A 24910-nucleotide genomic window follows, 5' to 3' on the forward strand; every position below is an offset into this window, starting at 1 on the left:
GGGCCGGGGGATTCACCGCCGGCCGCGGGGCGTGGGGATACGGGGAGGCGCGGAAAGTGGGGGGAGCCAGGGGCGGGCAAGCCCGGAGGGAGGGCCGGGATCAGTAAGCGGCGCGGCGCGGCGTGGAAGGACGCGGCGCAGGTGGGTTCACCCGTGGAGTGAGTACCGCTGCCCACGGAGGATCGCGGCACCCCCTTCTCTCCCTGGGAGAGGGGTGGGAGTGGGGGGGAAGGCGGGAGGAGGAGGGAAAACCCGCCGCCTCCCCCACGCGGGAACCGCGTGGCGCCGAAGGCGGCAAAAAGAAGAGGAGGAGTTTGCGAAGCGGGGAGGGAGGAGGTGCTTTGCCGTCCGCGGCGGGGACAGAAGGCGCCGGAGCCGGCGAGAAGCGGGGGGGCAGCGGTGGGCGCCCGTATTGAAGGTATTGGCTCACAGTCGCTGAGCTTGCAAACCCCGCTCCCACCGAGGCTCCTAGCAGCGTTTCAAAGCTGCCGGGTGCGTGGACCCCACGCACCCGGCAGCTTTGAAACGCTGCTAAGAGCCTCGGTGGGCGCCGGGGGGGTTTTGCAAGCTCCGGATCCGGCGCCGCAGCGTGGCGGGGAGGCGGCGTGTGGGTCGCGGCTCGGGGCGGGGGGGTTGTGTGTGTGTGTGTGTGATGCATAGACGCTGCCGCCTTTTGGGATGGGGGGGGGTTTCTTCCTCGCACGGCAACTCCAAGTACTTAACTGCTGAGGGGGGGTCCGGGGAGAACATGTGGTTTTGGGGATATGAAGCAGAGCAGCCGGGCGTGTGGTTTTGGGGACGCGAAGCGCGGCGATGCTCTGATGCCTGGGATGCAGGACTTCACCGAGGGGTTTTGTGCGGCCGTTCTCCGGCTGCAGGGATGCGCATCGCCGTTGAGCACTCGTGTCTGTGGATGACAGCGGCTGCTGGCGTGTCGCAGCGCGTTGCGGGGACACGCTGGAAGGCGCGTGGGCTGGGCGCCATGTGCTGCTGTGCAAGCGACGGGGCAGAGCCCCCTTGGCTGGCAGCAACGCCGCTGGGCCGGGGTTGCTTCAGGTCTTGCTCCAGAAGATGCTCCCAGTTGTCTGTGGGATGGGGTGGAAGGTTTCAGTAAGCGTTTTTTTCCGTTTTTTTCCGTTCCTGGGCAAACCAGCCGCGTTAACGGAGAGCCTGGTCCAGGCAGGAGTGCCGAGAGCTCCGTGTGGAGCCCTTTTGTGCTGTCCTCCACACCCCTGTCGTTAAAGCTGAGCCTCTAGTTAAATCTAAGCCTCACACCCCTGCTAGGTGCTAATACTGCCAGATCGACACAGTCCCTGCCTGTACTCACCAGCGCTCCCATCTGCCTCTCGGGAACGGGCTGTGGAGCTGCGGGCTGTGTGGGAAGGCAGCAGCGGCCAAGTCCTGGGGCTGTGGGATCGCAGACAAGTGAGCCTGTATCCTTGAGGCCAGTAGATTCCCCAGGGCTAGGGGCTGCAGGAGGAATTCATGCAGCTGTTGGCCACAGCTGGATGCGCTTCCCGGCTGCTCTGAAGCAGGAAGCAGCCCGATGGCCCCTCAGTTGCCTGTTGCGAGCCGACACAATTGAGGGACTTCTGTGAATGCCGACACGGGAAATCCCACTCCCCTCCTGCACCGCATCCCGGCTTGGCGGCATCGTTTCCGCTCGCCAGCCCCTGTGAGCTGCCGGACAGCCTCGGGCTCCCTCGAGCCTGCCTTCCTTACAAAGCTATCTCAGGACATGACTAGGCAGGGATGCTTTTCTCTCAGGTTCAGTGATTGTCTGAGTGCAGTTTATGGGCCATTGATACAGTGTCAGTGCAGTGCAGACAACACACGTGTGCCCTCCGGAGCACTCCTACTCCCACCGTTGCCTTTTGCTCCTGAAAAAGAAAGACCGGTAGGCTTGCTCTTGGCTCACCGGGAAGGTCTTCACAGAGCAAAGGCACTTTCCGTATGGCACCGAGGGCCGTAACATAGGCCCCAGAAGATGGTTTGCAGAGGGGCCGTTCCCCCTCAGCTAGTGCAGGTAAGAGGCGGGGCCTACACTATGCCGGGTGCCTGGAGTGAAGAGGCCGAAGAAATTCACTCCAGCTTGAACCAGCAAATGTAGCGCCAGCACACAGGGCAGTGTGGCACCTCCATCCTGCAGCTGTCCCTCTTCTCTCTTCCTCCCCAAGCTACGTAATTAACTGCTGGCATCATCTCCCCATCATGGCATCCCTGCTCTCATTATCTTGGGTTGGGAGGTATTAATGAGCCTTTTCTTCTTTGAAGATGAGCCATGGGCTTTGTTCTTGCTCTGGCATGACCTGTCTCCTTCCTTGTTGTGGTTGGGGGGGGGGAAGCCAGGTCACAGAGGACAAGGCACCCGTTCACCCACTCCCACGCTACACCTTCCTCACTCTGCCTGGCTCCACTCCCAGCTCCACTGGCAGAGGCAGAGCTGGGGACTGGCCTGTTGGGCCAGAGGGAGCCCAGGAGCACCTGCCTGCCCTGTCCAGATGGGAGGGCGCTGGGTATGGGCTTTGGGAAGCCAACAAGCAGCCTCTGGTGCTTTCTCTAGGTCAGCTGTAGATCTCTGTTGTTTTCGTCCAGCATAACATCCAGGTCCTTGGCAAGTGTTAAGGAAGCTGCAACACCCGCCCTTATCAGCAGAGTGCTGTTTGCTTGTGGTCCTTGCCAGCTCGGCACTGACCCCACAGTGCAAACTCTGCTCACCTCCCTACGCCTTCCTGAGCCTCCCCAGCACCTAGCTCTGCCCTGTGACGGCTGCCAGCCCAGCACGGGCGCTGCTGGGGCTGCAGGACTGCGAGCCCTCAGAGTCGCATCACCATACTAACTCATACTCAGCTGCCAGCAAGCTCAGATGCAAAGCACTATGCAAAGTGAGCTACAGGCATTTGCAGATGGGCAGGAGTCAGGGTATTAACAGCCACACAGTTATGATGATTTGATTAAGCAGTGCGATAAAGAATAAGTGCTTCCTAGGTTAACAGTGTGCAAGACGTGGAGTGGGGAAACAAGTGTGTGGAGTCGGGGCAGACCCTGGATGAGTTTGGTTACATCAGGATGTGTGGTCTGGAGGGACCCCACTGCCCCCAGCTGAGGTTGCAGTGCAGCACTACACCCCATCTCCCACTCCAGACCCTGCAGACCTGGTGAGGGGATTGGCTGTGCAGGGGCTCTGGGGTCCCCATGTGGGAGAGGAGCTGTGGTGCTGCATGAGGAATGTGTACGAGGGCTGTTGCTCCCATGGGACAAGGGAAGCTGTTGCGTAGGGGTAGCACTAGCCCTTTGTAACTTCATTGCTGATGCTGGAGGTGTGAAGAACATCACTGTTGTGACATTTTGGTCCTGCTCTGGCTTGGACCGATCCCTGAGAAAGGGGAGCCTCAAAGCACTGGTTATGCGTGGCTGTCATGCACCATCCGTGACAAGATCAGTGAGCCTGGCATTCTGGGTGCAGTGCTCGAGGCTCTCTGTCAGCCTCCTAGTTAAGCCGTGGGTGAGCGCAGTCAGGCTTCATCTCCTGGAAACTGGTTTCTCTGAAGCCAAAGGGGAGCAGGAGACCTATTACCTGCTTGCTGGCTCATGCAGAAGCACTCAGCAGGAAATCAGACAGATTTCCTCAGAGCCTTCTTGCCTTCTTCCCACCACACCACTGCCAGTGGGATCTGCTTTACTTCATTTCCTTTAGGACTTGTCTGATGGGAAAGCACCTTGCTGTGAAATTTCCAGCTGGAAATTCATGGAATGAGTGGTCCAGGAAGCTGCAGAGGGAGGAGGCAGGCAGGGGCTGGAGGTGAAGAGGAGCAAAGCTGGGAGGGATACGGCTGGGTTGGGAGCAGCAATGGCATCGGAGGGGCATGCAGTTGGCCTCCCATCCGTGAAGCAGCCCGCTCCAGCCGTGTACCAAGGCTGAGTCATGGCAGCAGGACTGGGTCATCAGCCTTGTTGTGGCAAGGGCAAGCCATCAACAACCTGAACGCGTACCACCTCCCCCGGCCTGCCACTGAAATGGCCCTGGCCTCCTGCAAGGCTGCTGGGGAGAGCTGTGTCCTGCCTGGGCCACTCCACTTGGCTTCTCCTGCTGCTGCCCATGCTATGGCTCCGAGCATGGTCCTCACCCCTGCCTGGTTCATCACGCCTGGCACAGCCACCCACCGATGCCACACAGGAACAGGGAGCCGATTTACACCTGAGACTGAGGGCTGTCTCACCTGGAGGAGCTCAGAGACAGTGAGGGCTTTGGGGTGGGCAGCTCCATTTGAGTTTGCTTGTGGGAAACCCTCGTGAGAGGAGGTTCCTCCTTTTAGGCTTGGGGACTATCCCTGGAGAACAGCTCGGGGAGGCAGGAGGGACTGGTGGCACAGCTCCCTTCTTGGTCCTTGCTAGGGGCTCAGGGTTGAAGGAGCTGCCTGCCCTGCCTGCCCTGCCTTCAACAGGCCTTGTCTTTTACTGGCCTCAGGACCAAGTTGGAGGCAATTCCTTTTTTTTGCCTGGGATATCCTCCCTTAGTGCTGTGGATGAGCTCCCTGATGGTATTTGCTCCGGATAGGACCTCTGCCTCCTCAGGGAGCGCACTGCCGCAGGAGGCACGCAGTGAGCATGGTGCTTTCAGCCCATCAGGGTTTGTAGGTGTTGGGCTGTGGCTGAGGCCAGTGGGGTTGGGTAGGTCTCTGTGGCATCCTGATGAGAGCCAGAGTGTTATCCATTAACTATGGGTGGAGGCAGACAAAGGGTAACACAACCAAGTTATTAAGAAGCGATCCACCCTCCCCTGCAGCTTCTCGTTCCTGTCTTCACACCCTCTCCTTGTGGCAATACAAGGCTGGTGTGACTGCATGGTGAACCACATCAGGGAACTGATCTGCTGGCACGTTCCTGGATGGAGCTGTTACCCCGGAGGCAGCGGGACTGTGGTGCCTAGGCGATGGGGGGGCAGGAGCTGTGCCTCATGGCAGGGTTGAGGGAGCTGCCACAGGGCCCTGCACTCCCCCTTACTGGGCTCTCTGGCTGGGCTTGCTCCAAAAGAGGAGCCTTTGACCAGAAACAAAACCCAACAGCAGTAAATTTCCTGGCTGTTGATAAACAAACACAAGTCGTCTGCCACCAGCTGTCCCTCTCTTTTCTTTTCCCGTGGCTGCAAGGGGGATGCTGTGTGCCAGAAAGGGATTGCTTCAGCAGGGGTCAGCCCCTGGGCTACCTATTGCCCTGCATTGCCATGGGAGTGCATCGGCATCCCAGTGTGTTCACACACTCGGGCAAGCTCCGGCAGGACACCTTGCCGGTTGGCCAGCCCACTCTTGATGGAAGCTATGGTACCCTTAGGTCTTCCAGTGGGGAGTCTCAGAGCTGCCCTCATCTCCTCTGCTCCCCAAATTAACGTGGGAAGGGCTGGGATGCCGGCAGAGCCCACAAGCTGACACCAACCTCTCCAAAGCACCGTTTCAACGGAAGCAGTGTACTCGGGCTCTCAGGTGAGGCTCTCCATGCCCACCTGAGGCATCCCCAAGGATGCTTATGGCTGTGGCACACCAAGTGTCAGCTGGCTGCACAGATGCAGCAGCATCTGCAGGTTGGGATTTGGAAGAGATGTGACTTGTCCTTTACCAACTTGTGGCCAGGCTTACTATTGTCAGTCGTGTGGGAGACTGTTTTGCTGGTGTTTGGGCAGACACAGGGGTGAGTTCCCCACCTCCTGTTGGCTGTCCCTGCCTGATCCTACTCGCATAAAGGTTTTCCTGTTTGCTGTGGGTTAGCTGAGGCCAGTGCTGAGAGCGGGAGGTTTGGGCTCTGATTTATTCCCTCCGAAGGAGGTGTCTGCCTTGAGTCTTGCTCTGGCTCCACATGTGAGACCTGAGTTCTGCCAGGGCGTTTGGGGAAGCTGAGTTGTTCAGGGAGGAGGGAAGAGGGTGCCAGAGGTGGCGTTTCCGCCCTGGGTGTTTACTCCAAGTCCTTTGCTTGCTCCACACCGCTGATGGCGTGCTGCCACCTTGGCTTTCCATTCCTTGGTCCACAGACTGTGTGCTGCCCACACGGCTCTTCTGGAGCTGCCACGGAATGGAGACATGGCTCTCAGCAGGCAGCATCTTCCCCTCAGCCTAATTTAAAATCAGCTGGGAAATGTGCAGGCATGTGTGGCTCCTGGAGTCCCCCCAACTCCTAGGACTTGTGGGAACAGCTTTTCCCCACTGCTCAGAGATAGCTGCAACTTTGGAAGTGACTGACTTTGGGCACATGGGGGTAGCAGACCCAGCCACAGCATCCATCCCTTCTCCTTTTGTTTCTAGGGATCATGGGGTCCCCCTTGGCTGCGACAAAGGGAGTGTGGGGGTGACAGATGTGCCCCACCTCCTGGACCAGAGCCACTGTACCCCCATCCATTGTGAAATGGCTGCATTTAGCTGCTGAAGCCAGTTAGGGGTTTGCAACATCCTGCGGCTGTCCAGGCAGCAAGTGGGATCTTGGCAGGACAGGCAGCTGGCAGAGGGACCGCACAGGACCCCGGTGGGCACCAAGACCTGCTTCCCTGCTTACCATCCCCTTTCCCAGTAGGGCTGCAGACATTTCATGCTGAAAGCAGGAGTCAGCCAGGGCCCCTGTTCCTGAGCTGGCCTGCAAGCGAAAGGCCACTTTGGTCTGTGGGGACCCAAAATAGCCCTTGTATTTCTGTCCCGGCTGCTGGGCACAGCTGACATGCAGAGGATGGTGCCAACCTTGACCCACCACAGGCCTGGCGGTGGCTGGCCCCTGCACATCCGTCCCAGCTTCTCCCAGGGGGCTGCTGGTCAGCGGGAAGGAATCACCCCTCCAAATTTTGGGAGCTGAGGAGATGATGACACCAGGGCAAGATCCTGTTGTTCTGGCTCTGGTTTCACTCCTCCGCCCCCCACTAAATTGGAAGCAGCTGTGCAGCCCAGCCCAGCCTCTGAAAAATTGCTGAGTGGGGGCAAAATAAGCTCTGCCCCTGTGCCAGCCCGCTAGCACAGCCTGCTGCAGCCCCTCTGCTGAGTCCTCTGGGTGCGGGGGCAAAGCTCGCTCTGTCCAGCACTGGGGATGCTCTCCCACCTGTTCGGGGGGCTCAGGCTCGAGCTTGGGGGGTTCAGGTGCGGGCTCGGGGGCAGCATGGCCCAGGTGCATGTGGTTCAGCAGCTGCTGCAGGGTGCAGGCAGCTCTTGCCTTTTGAGGGTCCTGCCTGCTGCCAGCTCTGCCCGTTTGCATCTGGCAGGGGCTCCATATGGGACGGAACCAGAGCTGGAAGGACAGAGCCTCTCCCCCGGGAGGCAGATGTGCCCTGGGGGGCAGGAGGCGCCTGGGTGGCAGCTGGCAGGGGCTGCTGTGGGCAGGTGCTCTCACTGCTGGTTGACTGGCAACTTTTCCTGCCCTTCCAAAAGCAGCCCTGTTTTGGGGATGAGTGAGTGAGCCCTGGCCTTAGGCTCTCCTTGGGGAGAGCAGCCCCCATAAAGTGCAGAGCGGCATTTGAAGTGGGGAAGCGTGTTTGGGGTTGAGCTGAGCCCTCTAACCCTCCTCTGCCAGGCGCTCCATATGTAACTTGGGGAAGGATTTAGAGGGGCTTTTGAATTTTCCAATAATTTCACAGCCCCCTCACCTTGCCCCTCACTGCAGGGCTGTTTCGAGGACTTCCCGGCTGCAACATAAGTTATTCCCATCCTTCCCCAGCCCCTCACTGCAGGTTGCTCAGTGCTCAGCCCCCTTGTGTTGTTACTGGCCTGACTCCTTCCTGGGTCTGCCAGCTCTGACCTCAGTCCTGGGGCCAGGAACATGAAGCAATGAAGGAGGAATCCTCTCCACTCTCCATCCCAGCACCCTGGGGACCACCAGTGACAGGTGGCCTCCTGCAGTCCTGCTCTGCCCCTCTGGTACTGCTCCCTGAGCAGTGACCTCAGGGTAGCTACATGTTGCTTGTAGATATGGCCCTACCAAGCCCAGAAGAAGGCAGGGTATGGAGAAACTCGTCTTGTCCCTCTTTCATTCCCCAGCCATGAGACTGTCCCCTGGGTTTCTTCCCATGCATTCATTAAGTCCTTATCTTCAGACTTGTCTGGCCATGAGCTGTTTTGTTCTCCTCCTGTCTTGCTGTGTGCTTCCTCTTCACAGGTCTCACCTTCACTCCTTTCAGCTGCAGACACAAGGGGGAAATGGGGACATGGTCCTGTAGGCTCAGCCCATCCCTCCGACGTGCAGTTGCTGCTGCCCAAGGTGCGGCTGACTGAGATACCATCTCTACAGACAGGAATTGCTCTTGAGCAAGCCCAAGCGTGACTGGGGGGGGTGGTGGGAAGCTACTAAAACAAAAGAGAAACATCTGGCAGCTGTGCCCCAGGGGGTCTTACCTAAGCACTTCCCCAGCCCACCAGGAAGCATGCCTCTTCCCACCTGACTGGGTGGAAATAAGGAGTGTCACCTGCCTGCGGGAGAGCCGGGCTGCAGGCAGGCAGAGCTGTGGCATGGTTGGGATTGCCTCTGTCCTCTGTGCATGGCTGTCCGGGTACGAGGTGGCCTGTGCCACCAAGCCCAGGCTCCTCCATGCAAGGAGGACCCGCTCCCAGCTTGGGGCTGCCTCTGGCTGCTCCTTGTACTCCCAGCTGATTTTTGCATTAGTGGTGTCCGGTTGTTCTCCCCAAGGGTCCTGTAAGGTTTTCTCTATTCGGAAGCGGAAACGTGGCTTCCTCCCATTGTGCCTCTTCCTGCCGCGGCCCCCAGGCCAACAACATGGGAGCACCCCTTCCCACAGCACCCCGCCTCCCCGCAGCCCCTGGGCAGAGCCAGGCAGCACCTATGCCAGCACCCCCGGGGGGCTTGGATCAGCCCTGCAGACGTGGGCTGAGGGGGGCTTCCAGCTGCAGAGGATGCCGGGTGAGGATGAAGGTCTGGGGCAAAGCATCCCCAGGCCCCCTCCCCCAAACCCATGGTGGTCCCTCAGGAAGCCATGGCCAGGTGGTGTGAGATTGGTGGGAACCTCTGTGCCTGCCCGAAGTGGGTCATTCCCCCGCCCCTCCCCACCTGCAGGCAGACCCTGGAAGAGCTGGAAGTTGCCTGGAGGCACCATCCAGGTCCTGGAGGTAGTTTCTGCGGGTTTTTGGAGGTTTCTGCAGCTGCATTGAGTGGAGCCCCAAGCAAATCCCTTCCTCCGCCCTTGGGAGAAAGGGTCTTTATTTTTCTAAATTTCCAACAAATGGAGCCTGAACCTAGCCCTGGAAAAACATGCCTCCTTCCCCAGGTCAGGGTTGTGGCTTGGAGGGGATAGTCTTTTCCCCTGGGGGGAGTGGCCTGAGTGGGTGCCATCAGGGAAGCCAGGAGGAGCCCCTGCGAATCCTGTCTCTGCATACAGGCTCCTGAGAGCAGCTTATCTCTCCCCTTCTGACACCTCCTCAGAAATTACACCCCCCCTTAGCTCCTGCCCCCCAGGACGCTGTATCTCCTCCTACACCCCCAAACCACTGGCCTTGGAGCAGGCGAGTGCTCAAAAATTTGCCGGGCTTTTCCTGCCTCTCCCAGGGCTGCACCGTCCCTGTAGTCCTGTGGACTGAAGTGACCAGGAGCAAGGGTCTGGGACCAACCTGCCCTTCTGGTAAGCTTCTTGCTGTGACATTAAAATGTCCCTCATGCAGCAGGACCACCCATCTTCACTCTGGGGGGTTGCATGGGTGCCTGGAGGGGTCTTCTCTGGCCAGGGACCAGGTGTGCCTGGGCTTGGGCACTCGCCGTGTGCTGAGGAGGGAGGTGTGTGTGTTCAACACGGGGCTGGCGTCACTAGGGTCCCCTTGTTGGTATTTGATCAGCAATATGTCAGGGCAGAAACCCACTCAGCAGCCCCGGTGGGGAGGTGGATGCCCACGGCCACGTGGGAGTTGGTGATGGGTAGAAGAGTCCCAGCTGTGTTACCTGTGGTAGTTTTAGGGCTGTCTCTGCCCCACCACTGCCCACTCCCCTCTCCCTGGTGGGAAGCCCTGCAGGGACAGTACTACAGTCCCACCAGGCCCTGGGGAATTTGCTGCCCGTCCGGGTCACTGTACCTGCCAGGGGCGAGGGCCCTTGGGGAGCCTCTCAGGGTTCCCTGAACTCTCCAGATAAGGGACTTTGCAGCTGGCTGGTGTGCACAGTTCAAAACAGACCACAGGACTGAATGTTGTTCCCCCTGCACCACCCAGCAGCTGAGATAACGGCCGGTGGTGGGTGCTGGGAGCGAGGACACCCTCCGTAGCTCCTGCTCTGCAGGGAGTTTGTGTGGTGGCTGCAAGTGCCACAAGAGGGTCTAGAGCTGCCTCTCCTTTTGCCCATGGAGGAGTGGAGGGAGCAAGGTGAATCAGGTCAGAAACATTGCCCAGGGACCCTCACCTCTGTGGGGTGAGGGTGCTGCACAGGCTGTCTTGCTGGAGGTTTTTTATGCCTGCCAAGCCCTGGCAATGTAGAGGGGTTTGTCTGCAGGCAGCAAGGCAAGGGAGGAGGCAGAAATGCCCCCATCCTGCTCCCCTGGTAAGCTCCCTCCTCAGGATGCAGGCACCAGCAGCGCTGGGGGGAGTGGACAGCGCAGCAAGGCTGTTTGCAGAGAGGCAGGGCTCAGAAAGGAGAAGAACAAGAATAATAGGAAGTGCTATCATCAGCTCTCTGATGAAAACTGCTCACAAAGCACACCAGGAGTAGGAAGCCTGCTGCAGTCTGTTGGAGGGATGGAGGATCAGAGGAAGAGAGCCATAGCAGAAAATCCAGATGCAGCTTTTGCGTCTTTGTTCACTCCAGAAGAGCCTGAGCAGTTTCTTCCACCTTCTCTTGGGGGGCTCCTCAGAGCATCCACAGAGGACAGGTTAGAAAGCAAAGCTAAACAGCAACAAGTCACTAGGGCAAGGCGATGTCCACCAGAAGGAAAGGGAGGGTGAACTGGCTGGCTGTCACGTGTGGCCTCTAGTCATTCATTCACAACTGCCCCAGCCCCCCGGGACTGGGAGGGGGGGAAGATGTGACGTTCATTTCTAAGAAGGGCTGGAGGGAACTTCAGGGAAAAGCTGACCAGTGAATCTGCTGCGTGTCCTGGGTGTCTGTGCTCCTGCTGAGGGGCCCCCGAGCTGGGGCAGCGCTTCATAGGGACTCTGGGCTCATGGTGCCTACGCTGCTTCCCAAAAAACATTCAACCAGGGCTTTCAGCCCAGTGTTTAAGAGAACTGGCTGGTCAAAAGGGAGGTCCTCACATGGCTCTGTAATTGGTACGAAAACAGGAAGGAGGGTGTAGGAGTCAGCGGTCAGTTTTTGCAGTAGAAAGAGATCTCTGCATTGAGTCCCATGTTTTTTCCAATGCATTCGAGAGTGACCTGGAAAAGGGAATGAGTGATGAGATGACAGGGCTTGCTGAGGTGATTGAATTACTTGGGTTCATGAGGACAAGTGCCAGGTAGAAAGAGTACAGAAGACCATTACAACACTGGGCAGTAGGCAGATTAAATTCAGTTTAGATAAATATCAAGTGATAGATGGGGGGGGGGGGGGGAAGCCCCAAATCTACAAACAAGATTACACAATGAGCTGGCCACTTGCAGCAAGGCCTGGGGCTGTTTCAGATAGCTCGGTATGCATAAAAACACATTGAATCATCTTTGTGAGTGACAAAGCAGAAACAAAGCAGGAGAGCCTTGTGCTGCTCTTCAGATTGGCATCTCACCCCCTCACAGTGTCTGTGTGCCCCCAGCCCCAGTGTCCCTGGAAGGGTCGAGAGGAGCTGGGGAACGCTGGGAGGAAAGCAACAAGGACGACTGAAGGTGTGGAGCCGTGCCTGGATGACTAAGTGAGCTAGAATTTCCCTGTTTGGAAAACATGCTAAAGGGTGGATACAATCCAGGCCTGTAAAGCCATGGCTGGCATGGAGAAGCCACTCCAATGTTCATCCACCCTTTGATGGCGAGGGTGAGGGAGCCCCGGCCGAGGCGCTGTGTGTGAGGAGAGATGCTGCCATCACTCAGAGGCTCCTGAGTTAGAGGGGGAAGCAGGGATTTCAGAGAAGTGAAACCTGCTGCGGGCTACAGAACACATGAACAGTATGTCCCTCCCGGCTCAGAGGATGGGGGAGCAGTTGGGGCATTAGTCTATGCCTGTGCCATTCTTACCCTTTCTGGCATCTGCTTTCGCCCTCTGATGGAGACAAGCTTTGAGCCAGACCGGCCTCTAATTTGACCCAGGGCACCTGCCCTTATTTTGGGAGGGCTTGCATTTGTCCCAGCGTTGTGGTAATGGTGCACAATTGCACACACTCATACGTCTTGTGAAATACAAGCATATGTCCTTGAACCTGGTGGCTGAAGGTGGAGGCGAGCAGGACGCTGCCCCAGGAGGCTGGTTCCCCGGAGCCCAGCACAAGGTAGGACCTGTGAGTGGCATGGCTAGAGTTCACGTGAAATCTCATGAAACGGGCAGTCTCGAAGCGTTTCCCATCCTCCAGCTGAGGCACAGGCAGCAGGGCTTCGTGCAACTCGCACACCCATGCCAGGCTTGTTCCCTGCCCGCAGGTAAATCTCGATGGGCCCTTAGATCAGCCTTCCTGCTGGGAGGGCTCCAGTGTCATCCAGGGGGGCGAGCGGATGTAGGGGATGGGGTGAAGCCTGGTGAAGCACCTGGTCCTGCCCCGTCTTGGCTGCGCTCGGAGGAAGTGCTGACCTTATCCCTGCAAACTGATCCCCTACAAGTGGCGACAGGAGGGTGCAGGGTGCTTGCCATCAGGCCTGACAGCAGCCCCTTGTCTAGGGACTGCAAGGATGGTGCTATGCTTGGTGTGGCGTAAAGGGCTTTTCTTTAATGAGATGGTGTTTCTGGGTGTAAACCCACAGCATGCCTACCTGGCACCGTGAAATTGCTCGTGAGTGGAAAGCCAAGCACGCACTGTGCTTGCCTTTGGTGAAGGCAGCAGAAGGAGGAGAAAAGGCAATGCGTGGGAAGGGAGAGGTAGGGAAATCTCTGAAGCCCGGTGACAAACGGCTGCCTGCAGGTGTGGCTGTCCTGCAGTGCAAGTTTTTCTGCGGAGGTTAGCTGGTTTTGGTGACGGCTGGACCTGCCGTGGGCTCCCAGGGCTTGGCCAGCAATGGGACTGTGCGTGGCCCAGTACCACAGGTGTCACTTAGTGTCTGTCAAGGGCTTTGTGCAGTGTGAACAGGCAATTAAAATTGTGCCATCTCATGTTTGTACTTGCTCAGCAGTGCTAGCCTGTGGTTTGTTGAGCCCACTCCTTGTTATCTTGCTCCTTCCGCTTACACATTGCTTCCGAGGGGTTAAGACAGACTGCTCCATGCCCAGGAACAAAATGGTTGTCCTTATGCCAAGGCCCTGCATCACTCCTCCTTTTCCCTGTCCCCCAGGCTGTGCAGCCACCGAGCTGGTGGCTGGGCTAAACATCAGGAGACTTCTACAGGAGGTGTTTAGAGCTGTGCTGTGCCAGCCTTGTGGCTGGAGGGTGGCCTCCCTCCCCTGGTCCCTTACGGTAGGTCTGCTCTCGCTGGGTGGGAGTAAGGTTGCCACCTGTTGCTGGTGTTTGTTTGTGTGACCTTTTCTGTTTGTTGTAGGGTTGTTTGTAAGAGCCGGCGGCTGGACTCGTTTCCTGCCATAATGAGTGCTGACCCATGTGCACCCCTTGGCAGGCACTGGCTCTTTGTGGAAAAAATTAGGAGGCACTTAGCGAAGTGAGACAGAAAACAAACAGAGCAGGCAGGAGGCTGCGACTGGGCAGCCGGGCAGTGCCTGCCGAGGAGGTCGGGCTCCTGACACAGGGATGTGGTTGCTCTCGGACGGAAGCAGGAGGCGGCTGAGAAAGCAGCGTGGCAGAGCAGCACGCAGCACCCTGCCCCAGCAACCCTGAGTCCCCCTCCCAATGCCCCCTGCCTCCTCCCCAACGCCCCTGGCTCCTGCCACCTCCTCCACAACACCCTTCCCTTCCTCCCTTCCCTGGACGTCTGGGCAGCAGGACCTGGGCCATGTGCCAGCTGTGGTACCCGACACCTCTTCTCCTCCTCCGCGGATGCCTCTAGACCCACATGGCCCCAGCCCCCGTGACTTGAGCCGGGGCCTGACACTCACCCCCAAGAGCAGGGGGGTGCAGAAGGGGGGGGGTACCCTGCTGCCTTCAAATACGCTGAACACGGGGCTTTCCCTGGCTCTGTCCTCCCCAGGTATGTCTGTGGGGTCAGTCCCTGCCCTGCTTTCTTGGGACACCGATGTGACCTAGTGGGGCGCTTGGCTGGGCAAGGGGCAGCGTGTTGAGGGCTTTCTGGGGACCTGCTGGGGGAGCTGGGCTTCTGTTGCCTGTCTGGGGGAGAGATCTGTTTTCTCGGACACAAGCAGTGGCCCTGGCACGGTTTCTGTGTGCGAGGGGGTGTCAGTCGTGCTTGCAGATCCCCCTGCTAATCCCGGGTCAGGGCTCAGGGCGTCTCCTGCCCAAAGAGGCACTGGCAGGCTGCCGGGAGGGGATTTTGGGATGTTTTCTCTGGAAGTCTGGGCAGCTCACAAGGGCAAGACAGGAGCTGTCATACCCTGAGCTGTCTGTGTGGGAAGGCAGGGGAGCAGCACTGCAGACGGCTCTGGCATCATGGGGTGGTACCTGCTGGGTTGGCGGGGCTCTCAGCCCCATGTGGATGTACCTGTCAGCCTGCTCTGGCTTTTCCAAGCAGCCAACAGGCTTCCCAGATCCCTCTCCACATCCTGCCGGCTGTGTTTTGGCTCCATCCTAGCTGTAGACTGCCCAACCTACAGGATCACAGCGGGGGAAGGAGGCGAGCTGTGCCCAAACCCACATGGGTGCCTGCGACAGGGAACGGGCTCCGCTGCCTTTAACGCATGCCGAGGCTGGCAGGGACTACAGATCCCAGCATGCTGCTTCCTGCCTGCCTCCTCCCACACCCCACCTGGCAGGGTGCAGGCAGGGATGCTGCAGCCGGCAGCAGTGCAGGCAGCTGAGGGGCATGCCCCGGGGGGGCCAGGGGCTCAGCACCGGGAGCCCCGCTGCAGATGAAGCCCTGGGAGAGGTGCCGGAGCATCCCATGCTGCGCTGCCCGGACTGGAAAAGGACAAGGCAGGCCTGCGGCTTCTCCCGGGCGGCTAATCCTGCTCTGCCCCAGGAAGGAGGGGGGGACCGGGGAGAGAAGGTCCCTTCTCGGGGCTCCTGGAGCTGCATCTCTGGGGCTGTCTGAGGGGAGGGCGACGCCAGGGTGGTGGCAGGGGCTGGGCAGGTGGCGATGGGGAAAAAGGAATGGTGGGTGCTGCGGAGGGGACAGCAGTGCCAGGGATGCCCTTGGCTTTCCAAGGTGACCCAGGAGAAGGCTGCAAGAGCCCCAGGGAAACTGGAATTGGAAACGGGGGGTTCGTGTGGTTCTGGCCGGAAAGGCTGCTGAATTAAATGTGTCTTTTGTGCCACCGTGCCCCGGGCGTTGGAGGGAGGTGGGGAGAGCAGTGGGGGTGAACACAGCCCGCTGCGCATATGCTTCGCTCACAGCCCCAGGATTGGGGGCAGAGAGCTTCAGGCTCACAAATCCCTTAAGAGCCTGACGCGGAGCAGCTGGGCAGCCGGCGCTGAGCAGCCTCGGCATCTCAGGAAAGCAGTTTCCCTTTCAGAGGGAAGGCTTGGTGTCCCCTGGCCAGCAGAATAAGGCCGAGTGTCACAGCCCCTCGGCTGAAGGACTCTGAACCGCAGGTTTCCAAACTAATGTGCTGTGCTTTTGCTATTTGCCGGTTGTTTGGCTCCCAGTACTGTGGAGCACTTACCTGACAGCACAGCCAGAGGATTAAAACCAGCACTTGCCCTGCCTGGCCTGCGTCCCTCAGTCCCCCATAAAATTCTCTGTTTGCTTTCCAGACGGAGAGCAGCCACGAGACTTGCTGGGACCTGTGCTGACTCTTGCCGCACAAGATGACAGCAAGAGACGGGCCCCAAGATAGGTAATGCTGGGCTCTGGTGTAAGTGTGGGGCCACATCCAGGATACCAGGAGGTGAGGGAGGACAGGAGGACCCAGCATCTGGGGGACCCCCTCTCCTGCACGTTCACTGGGCTACCGAGCTGTCCCTTCCCTAAGATGCTCTCTCCATCAGCTTTTCCATAGCAAACGGGCTGTAAACAGTCCCCAGCACTGCGACATGCCTGGGGAGCGTGCGTGACTCCCTCCCAATTCTGGCAACAGCCGCTGTGTGTCTGGGTGCCACGTGCTGAGGAGCAGACAGCCTGCGCCCACCTTCGTACCCTCCACGGGGAGGGCCTCCCACAGCCCCTCTGCGATGCCATATCTCCTCCGGCAGCCCAGGCTAGCAGGGGCTGTGGGGCAGGGACAGGGCAATAAATTTTGTCCTCCCTCCTCCTCCTGGTGCCTCCCATTGCGTGGTCAGGGACAGTCAGAAGCGATACCTGTTCCCTGCCCTGCTCAGCGTCCCACTCCAAACCGCTCTGTCCCCTCCACAGGTACAAGGCTGTCTGGCTGATCTTCTTCATCCTTGGGCTGGGAACGCTGCTGCCATGGAATTTCTTCATGACCGCCAGGGAGGTGAGGGCTTCCCTCCCGCTGCTGCCCGTGACACTAATCGTCCCCTGTCACATCTAGGGACCATGGTGTAGTTGTGGCAGCATGGCACAGCGTAGAGCCCCTGCGTTTGCATGCAGAAGACAAAAACGTGGGTGACCTGGGTGGAACAAGTAGTGCTGAGGTGGCAGGAGGGGTGGGCCTGGGGCTGATGGGGGACAAGGGCGGCCTGAGTGTGCTGGGGGGAGGCCTTGCACCACCTCAGCTCCACCAGGCTCCTTCCCTTGCAGTATTTCATCAGCCGTCTTGCAGACCCGGAGGAGATAAGCCACTTCTCAAACGAGACCGGTGAGGCTGCCTTGTCCCCTTCCTACCTGCAGTCCATGTTTGACAACTTCATGACTCTCTGCGCCATGGTGCCCCTCCTCATCTTCACCTGCCTCAACTCCTTCATCCACCAGCGGTGAGCCTTGCCCCATCCTTGCCCCTGCCAGCCCCCATAGGGCCGCCCAGCCCTGGCCCGCCCTCCTGGCCTGGAACTGAGCCAAGCCACAGCCCGTTCAGTCAATTCAAAGGCAAAACACCGCTCTCCTGTCCTGGGGTTTGGCTGGGATTCCCATGGAAGAGCTTGGCCCCAGCCTCACAGGCTTTTGGGCGTTGGGTTTTCCTCATTGAGATCTTCTCTTTCAGGATTCCCCAGCAGATCCGCATCTCGGGCAGCCTGGTGGCCATTGGGCTGGTGTTTTTAGTCACTGCAATCATGGTGAAGGTCGCCATGGAGCCCCTTCCCTTCTTTGTCTTTACCATGATCAGCATCGTCTTCATCAACTGTGAGTGAGGCAGGAGGGGGAAGGAAAGGGGCACAGGCCCATGGCTAGGACTGATCTCTGAGAGAAAAGCATGAACCTTACTGCGGGAGAGCCAAGGACAAGGGGGACCTGCCTTGCCTTGCAGGGCGGGGGCCTTGGCTCCCCACAGAGGTGCAGTCCATCCTTGCCTTTGGTTACTCATTTCTGCTCATCTTTCCCCTTCACAGCCTTCGGTGCCATTCTCCAGAGCAGCCTCTTTGGGCTGGCAGGGCTCCTACCTGCCAGCTACACAGCTCCCATCATGAGTGGGCAGGGCTTGGCAGGCACCTTTGCCGCTTTGGCGATGATCTTCAGTATTGCCAGTGAGTAATCCCTGCTCGGTGGGTGACAGGGCCTTCCCAGAGTACTGCTATCAACAGGATGTGCTGGGGTCATGCTGTAGGGTTGGGTGGGAGATGGCAGCGGGGTCTCACTCCTCTCAGCCCTCATCATCTTCCTTTTTCCGCGTCTCCTCCCTTCCTGTGCTCCCAGTTGGTGCCCAGCAACCTGAGAGCTTCATCGGTTACTTCACCACAGCCTGTGTGGCGATTGTGCTGGCAATGTTCTCCTACATCCTTCTGCCTCGCATGGTGAGACTTTGTCATCCTGGTGGGGAAGGGTGTGGGGACATGGGACCTTTGCGCATCACAGCACAAGGACTGTGGCCCACTAGCACCCCAGCCTGGGGTCCAACCAGCCTCTGCTTCCTGGGTCAGGGCAAGCTCTCCCCTGTCCCAAGGGAGCTCTCTGGGATACTTCCCACCTCAGCTGTCCCAGTATCCTTGGGGTGCAGTGGAAACGAGCCCCTGGGTGAGCAGGAAAGCATCAGTATCAAGCATAAGTGGAAGGAATACTTTTCCCATGTTGGATTTGCCCACATCTGCTATTACCACACAGCCCTTGGCAGCTTTCTTTCCTTACGGATGAATTGAGTTCTCCATGGCTGTCTCTCTGCAGGATTTCTTCCGATACTACTCCATGAAGGACAAGACAGAGTACCGTGTGTACAATGCAGAGCTGGAGACCAAGAGAGACCTGATTAAGAAAGGTGAGGGTCTGAGAGGAGGAAGAGGAAGGAAAAAGAGGAAGAGCTGAGAGGAAGAATGAGACAGAAGGACTTAAATTAGATCTCAGCTTTCTGGGGTCTGCTATGCCCTACTTGTGTCTCTCCCTGCAGACGAGCCTAATGGGATGGAGCAGAATAACTCAAAGATCATCCCAATCCACAACCCTGACGAGAAGCCTTCGGTCATTGCGATTTTTAAGAAGGTCTGTGAGTTGCCAGCAACCCCTGCCCTGCCCCTCGTCTCAGGGGATGGGCACAGCTGTAGGAGAGCATGGGGAGAGGAGACCGGCCCTGCACTGGTCTCGTGCCCTGTGTTTGGTACCAGCCTCTTTCTTTCATCTGCCTAGCTCTGGGTCATGGCTGTGTCTGTCTGCTTCGTCTTCACTGTCACCATCGGCGTCTTTCCTTCCATCACAGCTAAGGTGTCCACTGTCCTTGGAGAGGGAAACAGATGGGGTAAGTGTGGCCAGGGATGGGGTGGGGTAGGAGGAAACTAGGAACAAGGTAAATAGGAGCAAAGAAAGTGGGGCTTGAAGTAGTGGGTATGTGTGGTGGGTTGTCCCTGGCTGGACACCAGGTGCCCACCAAAGCCACTCTATCACCCCCCTTCTCAGCTGGACAGGGGAGAAAAAATATAACAAAAGGGTCTTATGGGTCAAGATAAGGACAGGGAGAGATCACTCACCAATTACCATCATGGGCAAAAAAGTCTTGACTTGGGGAAAGTGAATTTATTACCAATCAAATCAGAGTAGGATAAGGAGAAATAAAAACTATGTCTTTAAACACCTTCCCCCCACCCCTCCCTTCTTCCTGGGCTCAACTTTACTCCTGATTTCTCTACCTCCTCCCCACCAGCAGCACAGGGAGATTGTGGTCAGTTCATCATCCGTTGTTTCTGCCGCTCCTGCCTCCTCAGGGGGAGGACTCCTCACACTTTTCCCCTTCTCCAACATGGGGTCCCTCCCATGGGAGACAGTCCTCCATGAACTTCTCCAACATGAGTCCTTCCCACAGGCTGCAGTTCCCTTCAGGAACAGACTGCTCTTGCGTGAGTCCCCCACAGGGTCACAAGTCCTGCCAACAAACCTGCTCCAGTGTGGGCTCCTCTCTACATGGGGCCACAGGTCCTGCCAGGAGCCTGCTCCAGCCTGGGCTTCCCACAGGGTCACAGGCTCCTTTGGGCATCCACCTGCTCCAGTGTGGGGTCCTCCATGGGCTGCAGGTGGAGATCTGCTCCCCATTAACCTCCATGGGCTGCAGGGCACAGCCTGCCTCACAAGGGTCTGCACCACGGGCTGCAGGGGAATCTCTGCTCTGGCACCTGGAGCACCTCCTCCCCCTCCTTTTTCACTGACCTTGGTGTCTGCAGAGTTGTGTCTCTCACATATTCTCAATCCTCCCTGGCTGCAGTTGCCTTTGCAGAGGTTTTTTTTTTCCCCCTTCTTAAATATGTTATCACAGAGGCGCTACCACCGTCCCTGGTGGTTTCAGCCTTGGGCAGCAGCAGGTCCCTCTTGGAACTGGCTGGCATTGGCTCTGTCAACACAGAGGAAGCTTCTACCGGCTTCTCACAGAAGCCACCCCTGTAGCCCCCTGGCTACCAAAACCTTGTCACACAAACCCAATACAGTATGCCTGAAGGAAAGAGGAAACTACTGTGTGTGATGGTTTGGATGCAGACGCCAGCCTGGCTGGAAAACTATTCCAGCCCTTAGTGGGAAACCAGGAGAACCTACACCTGAAAGACAGTCTTTGTGCAATTGGTGGGAGGGCCTGGGGCACCCTCAGCTCATCAGTCACCTTCTCCCCCTTCTGCAGGTCTCTACTTCATTCCTGTCTCCTGCTTCCTGCTCTTCAATGTCTTTGACTGGACAGGACGGAGTCTCACTGCCCTCTTCACATGGGTGAGTGTGGGGCAGGGAGCAAATACCCAGGCAGTCTCCACCCCAAGGCCCCTTGGTCACGGCTTTCACTGGGGCTGCCATCCATGGCTTGGAGCAGGAAGGAGGTGCAGAGCTGACTCCTGCCTTGGCTTTAAGTCCTAAGCAGAGATTTACGGGTCAGAGCCGAGAACCACAGTGTTGTCCTATCCTCCTCCCACCCTTCTTTCAGCATGGCTTGGATGAAGCTGCCTCCTCCATTTCAGCCTCTTTGTAAACAAACCTTCACTCCAGCTATGCAAACAGTGAGACAGGATGGCGGCAGGGAAAGAGGGTGAAAGACGGGGCAGCCCAAAATAAAACCTCTGGCCTCAGCACAGGACACAGATGCTTTAAAGAGCCTTGTCCTGGGAGCAGGGCAGAGCCATGCCATGTGGGTCACAGAGCTGTCCCCTGCCGTGTCCCCTTGCTCTCATCTCCCCTGCCTGGCTCAGAGCTGCTGGGGCTGTGATGGGGGTGGGCGAGGAAGGGGGCTGTCCTGTCTGTATCTCTTCCTGCCCCTTCACCCACCCCCCAAGCGCTGTTTCCCCCTGTATTGTTCAGGCTGTTTGTTTAGAGAAGCTCCTCAGCACCACGTGCCATGGGGTCTGTCCAGGCCTGGCTTCCATGGCCTGGAGCTGCTTCTCCCCTGGCCATCACTGCTGGCTGCCCTCAGCCTTGGCCATGAGCCGCATTGCCTGTGTCCAGGCCGCAGCCTCCGTGGTGGGATGACCCAGCAGGAGACGTTTCCAAAACAAGGCTGTGTGGAAAGTCTGACTGCGTGTGGTTTGGGCCTCATTTCCCTGGTTGGGGCCCCGCTCAGTCCTTTTTCTCCTCCTCAAGCAGGAGAGGCTGCTGCTCTTGCCAGTTTGCCCACAGACACAGCAGCTGGCCTAACCTCAGCTTCCCCCTGAGCTCATGAAGTGTCCTGTGGCTATACCAGCCCAGCAGCTCCCGAGGCAGCTGTGGGTCTCTTCTGACCCCCAGACCAGTGAGCCCTGTCATCTGGGACCCTGGCACCTCACTGAGGGGACCCCAGACAGAGCCAGGCATGTCTCATACCAGGGGCTGCCTTGGTCCCAGCTGCAGGGACAACACAGAGAAACCATGCCGCCTCTTTCTTCATCCCAGTCTCACGTGTCCAGGGACTCAGGATCCGAGGAGACCGTAACTCAGTCCATGTTTTTCCCAGCACTCTGAAACAGCCCCAGCATAATCCCTTTCCCAGATTGCTGGATCTTGCCCCGCTTGGCTGGGGAGTGGCACAGGAGGCTGAAGAGCTGGTTAAAACCCAGTCTGCAGGCCCTGAGGTGCCAGTGGGGATTTACCTCAGCCAGCCTTGTCCTGCACAGTGGTTTGCTGCATGAGGAGATTGCATGAGTGTGCACAAGGCTCTCCTGCCTGCCTGCCTGTTGTTTCCAGCAAGGGCTTAGCAGTCACTCATGAGCCCAGCTCAGTATTTTGGCTCTAGTGCTGCTGCTCTCCAAGTGAGCTGGGATAGGACTTTCAGGCCTACTAGGACTCCTTACCGCAGCAGGCCGTGATGCTGAGATTTGTTGCAGCAGAGAAAGTCTCTCAGCAACTTTGCCATCCCTGTGGCTCCTCTGCAGCCCTGGTGCAGTAGGGACAGCCTCTGTATAGCCCCTGCTGCATGCCGTGGGATGGGGAACATCCGCTTCTCAGCCGCTCAGTGATCTGTGTTTTTCTCCCAGCCCGGGAAGGACAGCTGCCTCCTGCCAGTGATGGTGGCCCTCCGTGTCATCTTTATCCCTCTTTTCATGCTGTGCAATGTGCAACCTCGTGACTACCTGCCTGTTGTATTCTCTCATGACGCCTGGTACATCATCTTCATGATCTTCTTCTCCATCTCCAATGGCTACCTGGCCAGCCTCTGCATGTGCTTTGGGCCCAAGTGAGTAAGAGCTGGGGACAGGGGAAGGGTTGGTTACAGCCCCGGATGCCAGCCTCAGCACAACTCCTGGAGCCTGGCTCTGCCCGGCTCTAGCATCTGGAGAAGGGGATGCAGGTGCAGAGAGGAATCGCCACACTGCCAGTGTCCCATCTCCCAGCTGGGGCTCAGCCAGGCGGGCTGCGGCACGTGGGGGCAGGAGTTGGGGAGGGGTGTCCCTGGCGCTGGGAGCTCCAGGGCAGCCTGCCTGATGCACTTTTTCTTTCTTTACGAGCCCAAAATGTGGAGGCAGGCTCTTGGAGCCAAGGTGGACTTGCTCTTGGTCCTCTGCTGCAGAGGAGCATGGCTTTTGGCTCCTCTGTGGCATCCTCTCATCTCCCTGTTGAACTCACAGCAGGGCACGGGGCACACATCCCCGAGGACGGGTCTGACACCTGTTTCTCCCCTAGGAAAGTGCTTGCCCACGAAGCAGAGACAGCTGGAGCCGTCATGGCCTTTTTCCTGTCGCTGGGCTTGGCTCTAGGAGCTGCCGTCTCCTTTCTGTTCCGAATGCTCATTTAGCAGAGGCACCCGGAGGATGCAGGGACGCCGAGAGACAGCTCCGCATCCTCCTCCGAAGGCCTGGACACCTCAGCGCCGTGGGGAGATAAGACCTCACGCCTGCCCCTGCCAAATCGCACTGCCACGGCAGACATTACACCCAGGGACGGTTCCACTCCTGCAGGGTTGGCCTGGCTCCTGCCATGCTTGGCTGTGTGATGCCTTCAGGCCTATGTGCCTTCTCCTTCCCCATGCTGTGTGTGTGTAAGACCCCCGGGATCTCACAGAGGTCCATCCGCCTCCCACGCTGCGTAATTTCCCCAGCTCAAGGTCAAAAGCCATTCTCAGCCTCCTCCTCTGACAGAATCGAAGGCTGGTATCCAGTGTTATTCTCTCTCTTGCCCTTGTCCCCAAGGCACCTAGGGACTTGCTCTCCTCCTCTCCTCTCCTTCCAGGGGGCCTGGAAACATCCCGCACCACTTCTGATGCTGGTGAGACTTGCAAATGGGGAGAACCCCAGCCAGCCTCGCCATCCCCACTCCCTGCTAGGCACACATCCCCCTGCGCAGCACCATCCCAGGGACATCCGTGGCCCACCCACATAAAGAGCCAACACCGTGGCTAGGCTGAGGGAGGAGGTCTCCACACCCCCCCTTCTTCCCCTCTCCTTGCCTTTGTTCCCCACTTTTTTTTTTTTTTTTTTTGGGTGATTTTTCCAGTTTTCTCTCAGCCTCCTGGTTGTGTGACAGGAGGTCCCACCGTGGGCTGCAAGAGAGGCAGCAAATCCCTTCCCACCCAGGCTGCCTTACCTGCCCATCTGTGCTGCAGGGGCAGGCCTGACCTCTCCCTTGGCTTTCCCATCCCTCGTCTGTGTAAATGTTGTCTGTACAGTTGCCATTTTCTATAAAAAGACTGAAACACCCCTTTGGGTATGTGTGTGTCTCCATCACGACAGGGGAGAGGGCTGCTCCCCACAGGGGAGGGACAAGGGCTAAAGGGAGCAGGCACCAGCATTTCCTGGGCATTCCTGGGGTTCCCTGTAGCTAGCATCTGGCTGTATGACATGGTGTGTGCACCCCTGCACAGACAGGCCCAGCGGCTCTCCGCTACAGAGACACAGTCAGCATGGTATGGGGGTGCTGCCCACCGGGTACAGCAAGGGACCACCACCACCTGGATGTACCTGCACGTTTTGGGATGCAGTGACCTGCAGCACACATACCTGGGAGCATTCCTTGTGCCTGGGAACAGCCGAACTGCCACCTCTTGCTCCTACACCACCCTTCCAAGTAGGCCTTCACGCCAACACACCACCCCTTTGCGCTGTATCATTCACAGCCATCACCTCCTCAGCACCCCCAGGCAACAACAATCAAAAACTGGGGCTCGGGTCCCCTCATGCCACCCCCAGCTTCCCTTGCTGTCAGGCCTGTGTGCCCACAGCCCCAACGGGGAAGGTAAGGCATTATGTTTATTGTATTGTCCTTAATATGGTGTATCCACACACTGGTTTCCCGCGGGGGAAACGGGGCTGCTTTGCTTCCAGACCCTGACACGATCCCTACAGCCTGTCTCTCCCTGCAGAGCCTGTGCCCTCCATCTTGTCCCCTCCTCAGCCGCAGACCCCCCCAGGTCACACCCAGCCTCAGGACAGCAAAGCTACATGACTCTCAACCCTGGGGGAACCGCAGCATGAAGCTCGCACAGCAGACACCCCCTAAGGCTGGGGGGGGGTAATCCCCACTTCCCAGCTCAGGCCCGGAGCCTGCAGCCTGAGGGAGCCGAGAAAGCGCCGCGGAAGGCGCGCCCGTGACCCCTGTGGAAACCTCTAGAAGTGTCTTTGCGCTGATCTCCCACCCACTCCGCCCCAAGACGGTGCTCCTCCGCTACCGGTAGCGAGAAATAGTCCCCCGCCGGGGCTCCCCGCCGCTCCTCGCCGCGGCGCTCGGAGGGCCGCGGGCGGCCCTCCGAGCGCCGCGGCGAGGAGCGGCGGGGAGCCCCGGCCGGGAGGCCCGGCCGGGAGCCGGTCCAGCAGCAGCATGGAGCTGAGGGCTGCGCACCCGCCTCCACCATGGCCGCCGCCGTTAAACGGCAACGCTGGTGGGCCCCACACATCTCTCTT

General features: G+C 58.4%; 1 protein-coding gene across 5 annotated transcripts; it reads left to right on the forward strand.

Annotated features, from left to right (window-relative positions):
- The first annotated feature begins 77 nt into the window (after positions 1-77).
- Positions 78-23710, forward strand: SLC29A1 (solute carrier family 29 member 1 (Augustine blood group)). Of its 5 annotated transcripts, none has more exons than XM_074863439.1 (13): positions 78-141; positions 15848-15930; positions 16446-16527; positions 16794-16966; positions 17194-17333; positions 17540-17674; positions 17844-17941; positions 18309-18399; positions 18529-18620; positions 18765-18873; positions 20239-20324; positions 22052-22251; positions 22698-23710. In XM_074863439.1, exons 2-13 carry the CDS (start codon positions 15902-15904, stop codon positions 22807-22809), a joined length of 1347 nt encoding a protein of 448 aa, XP_074719540.1. In that variant the 5' UTR covers positions 78-141; positions 15848-15901; the 3' UTR covers positions 22810-23710. The 5 variants fall into 5 exon arrangements, with proteins under 5 accessions (XP_074719540.1, XP_074719539.1, XP_074719541.1 ...); XM_074863438.1 differs by lacking the exon at positions 78-141 and adding an exon at positions 294-418; XM_074863440.1 differs by lacking the exon at positions 78-141 and adding an exon at positions 9423-9595.
- The last annotated feature ends 1200 nt before the right edge of the window (positions 23711-24910 follow it).

This window comes from Strix uralensis, chromosome 3, assembly GCF_047716275.1.
Source record: "Strix uralensis isolate ZFMK-TIS-50842 chromosome 3, bStrUra1, whole genome shotgun sequence".
Taxonomy (NCBI): domain Eukaryota; kingdom Metazoa; phylum Chordata; class Aves; order Strigiformes; family Strigidae; genus Strix; species Strix uralensis.

What these genes read in the sequence shown, in the direction of transcription:
- SLC29A1 (XM_074863439.1), top strand. Translation starts at nt 15,902, where the DNA reads ATGACAGCAAGAGACGGGCCCCAAGATAG. An exon ending in AGAGACGGGCCCCAAGATAG is followed by an intron (nt 15,931 to 16,445) that starts GTAATGCTGGGC and finishes TCCCCTCCACAG; the next exon opens with GTACAAGGCTGTCTGGCTGA. An exon ending in TGCATGTGCTTTGGGCCCAA is followed by an intron (nt 22,252 to 22,697) that starts GTGAGTAAGAGC and finishes TTTCTCCCCTAG; the next exon opens with GAAAGTGCTTGCCCACGAAG.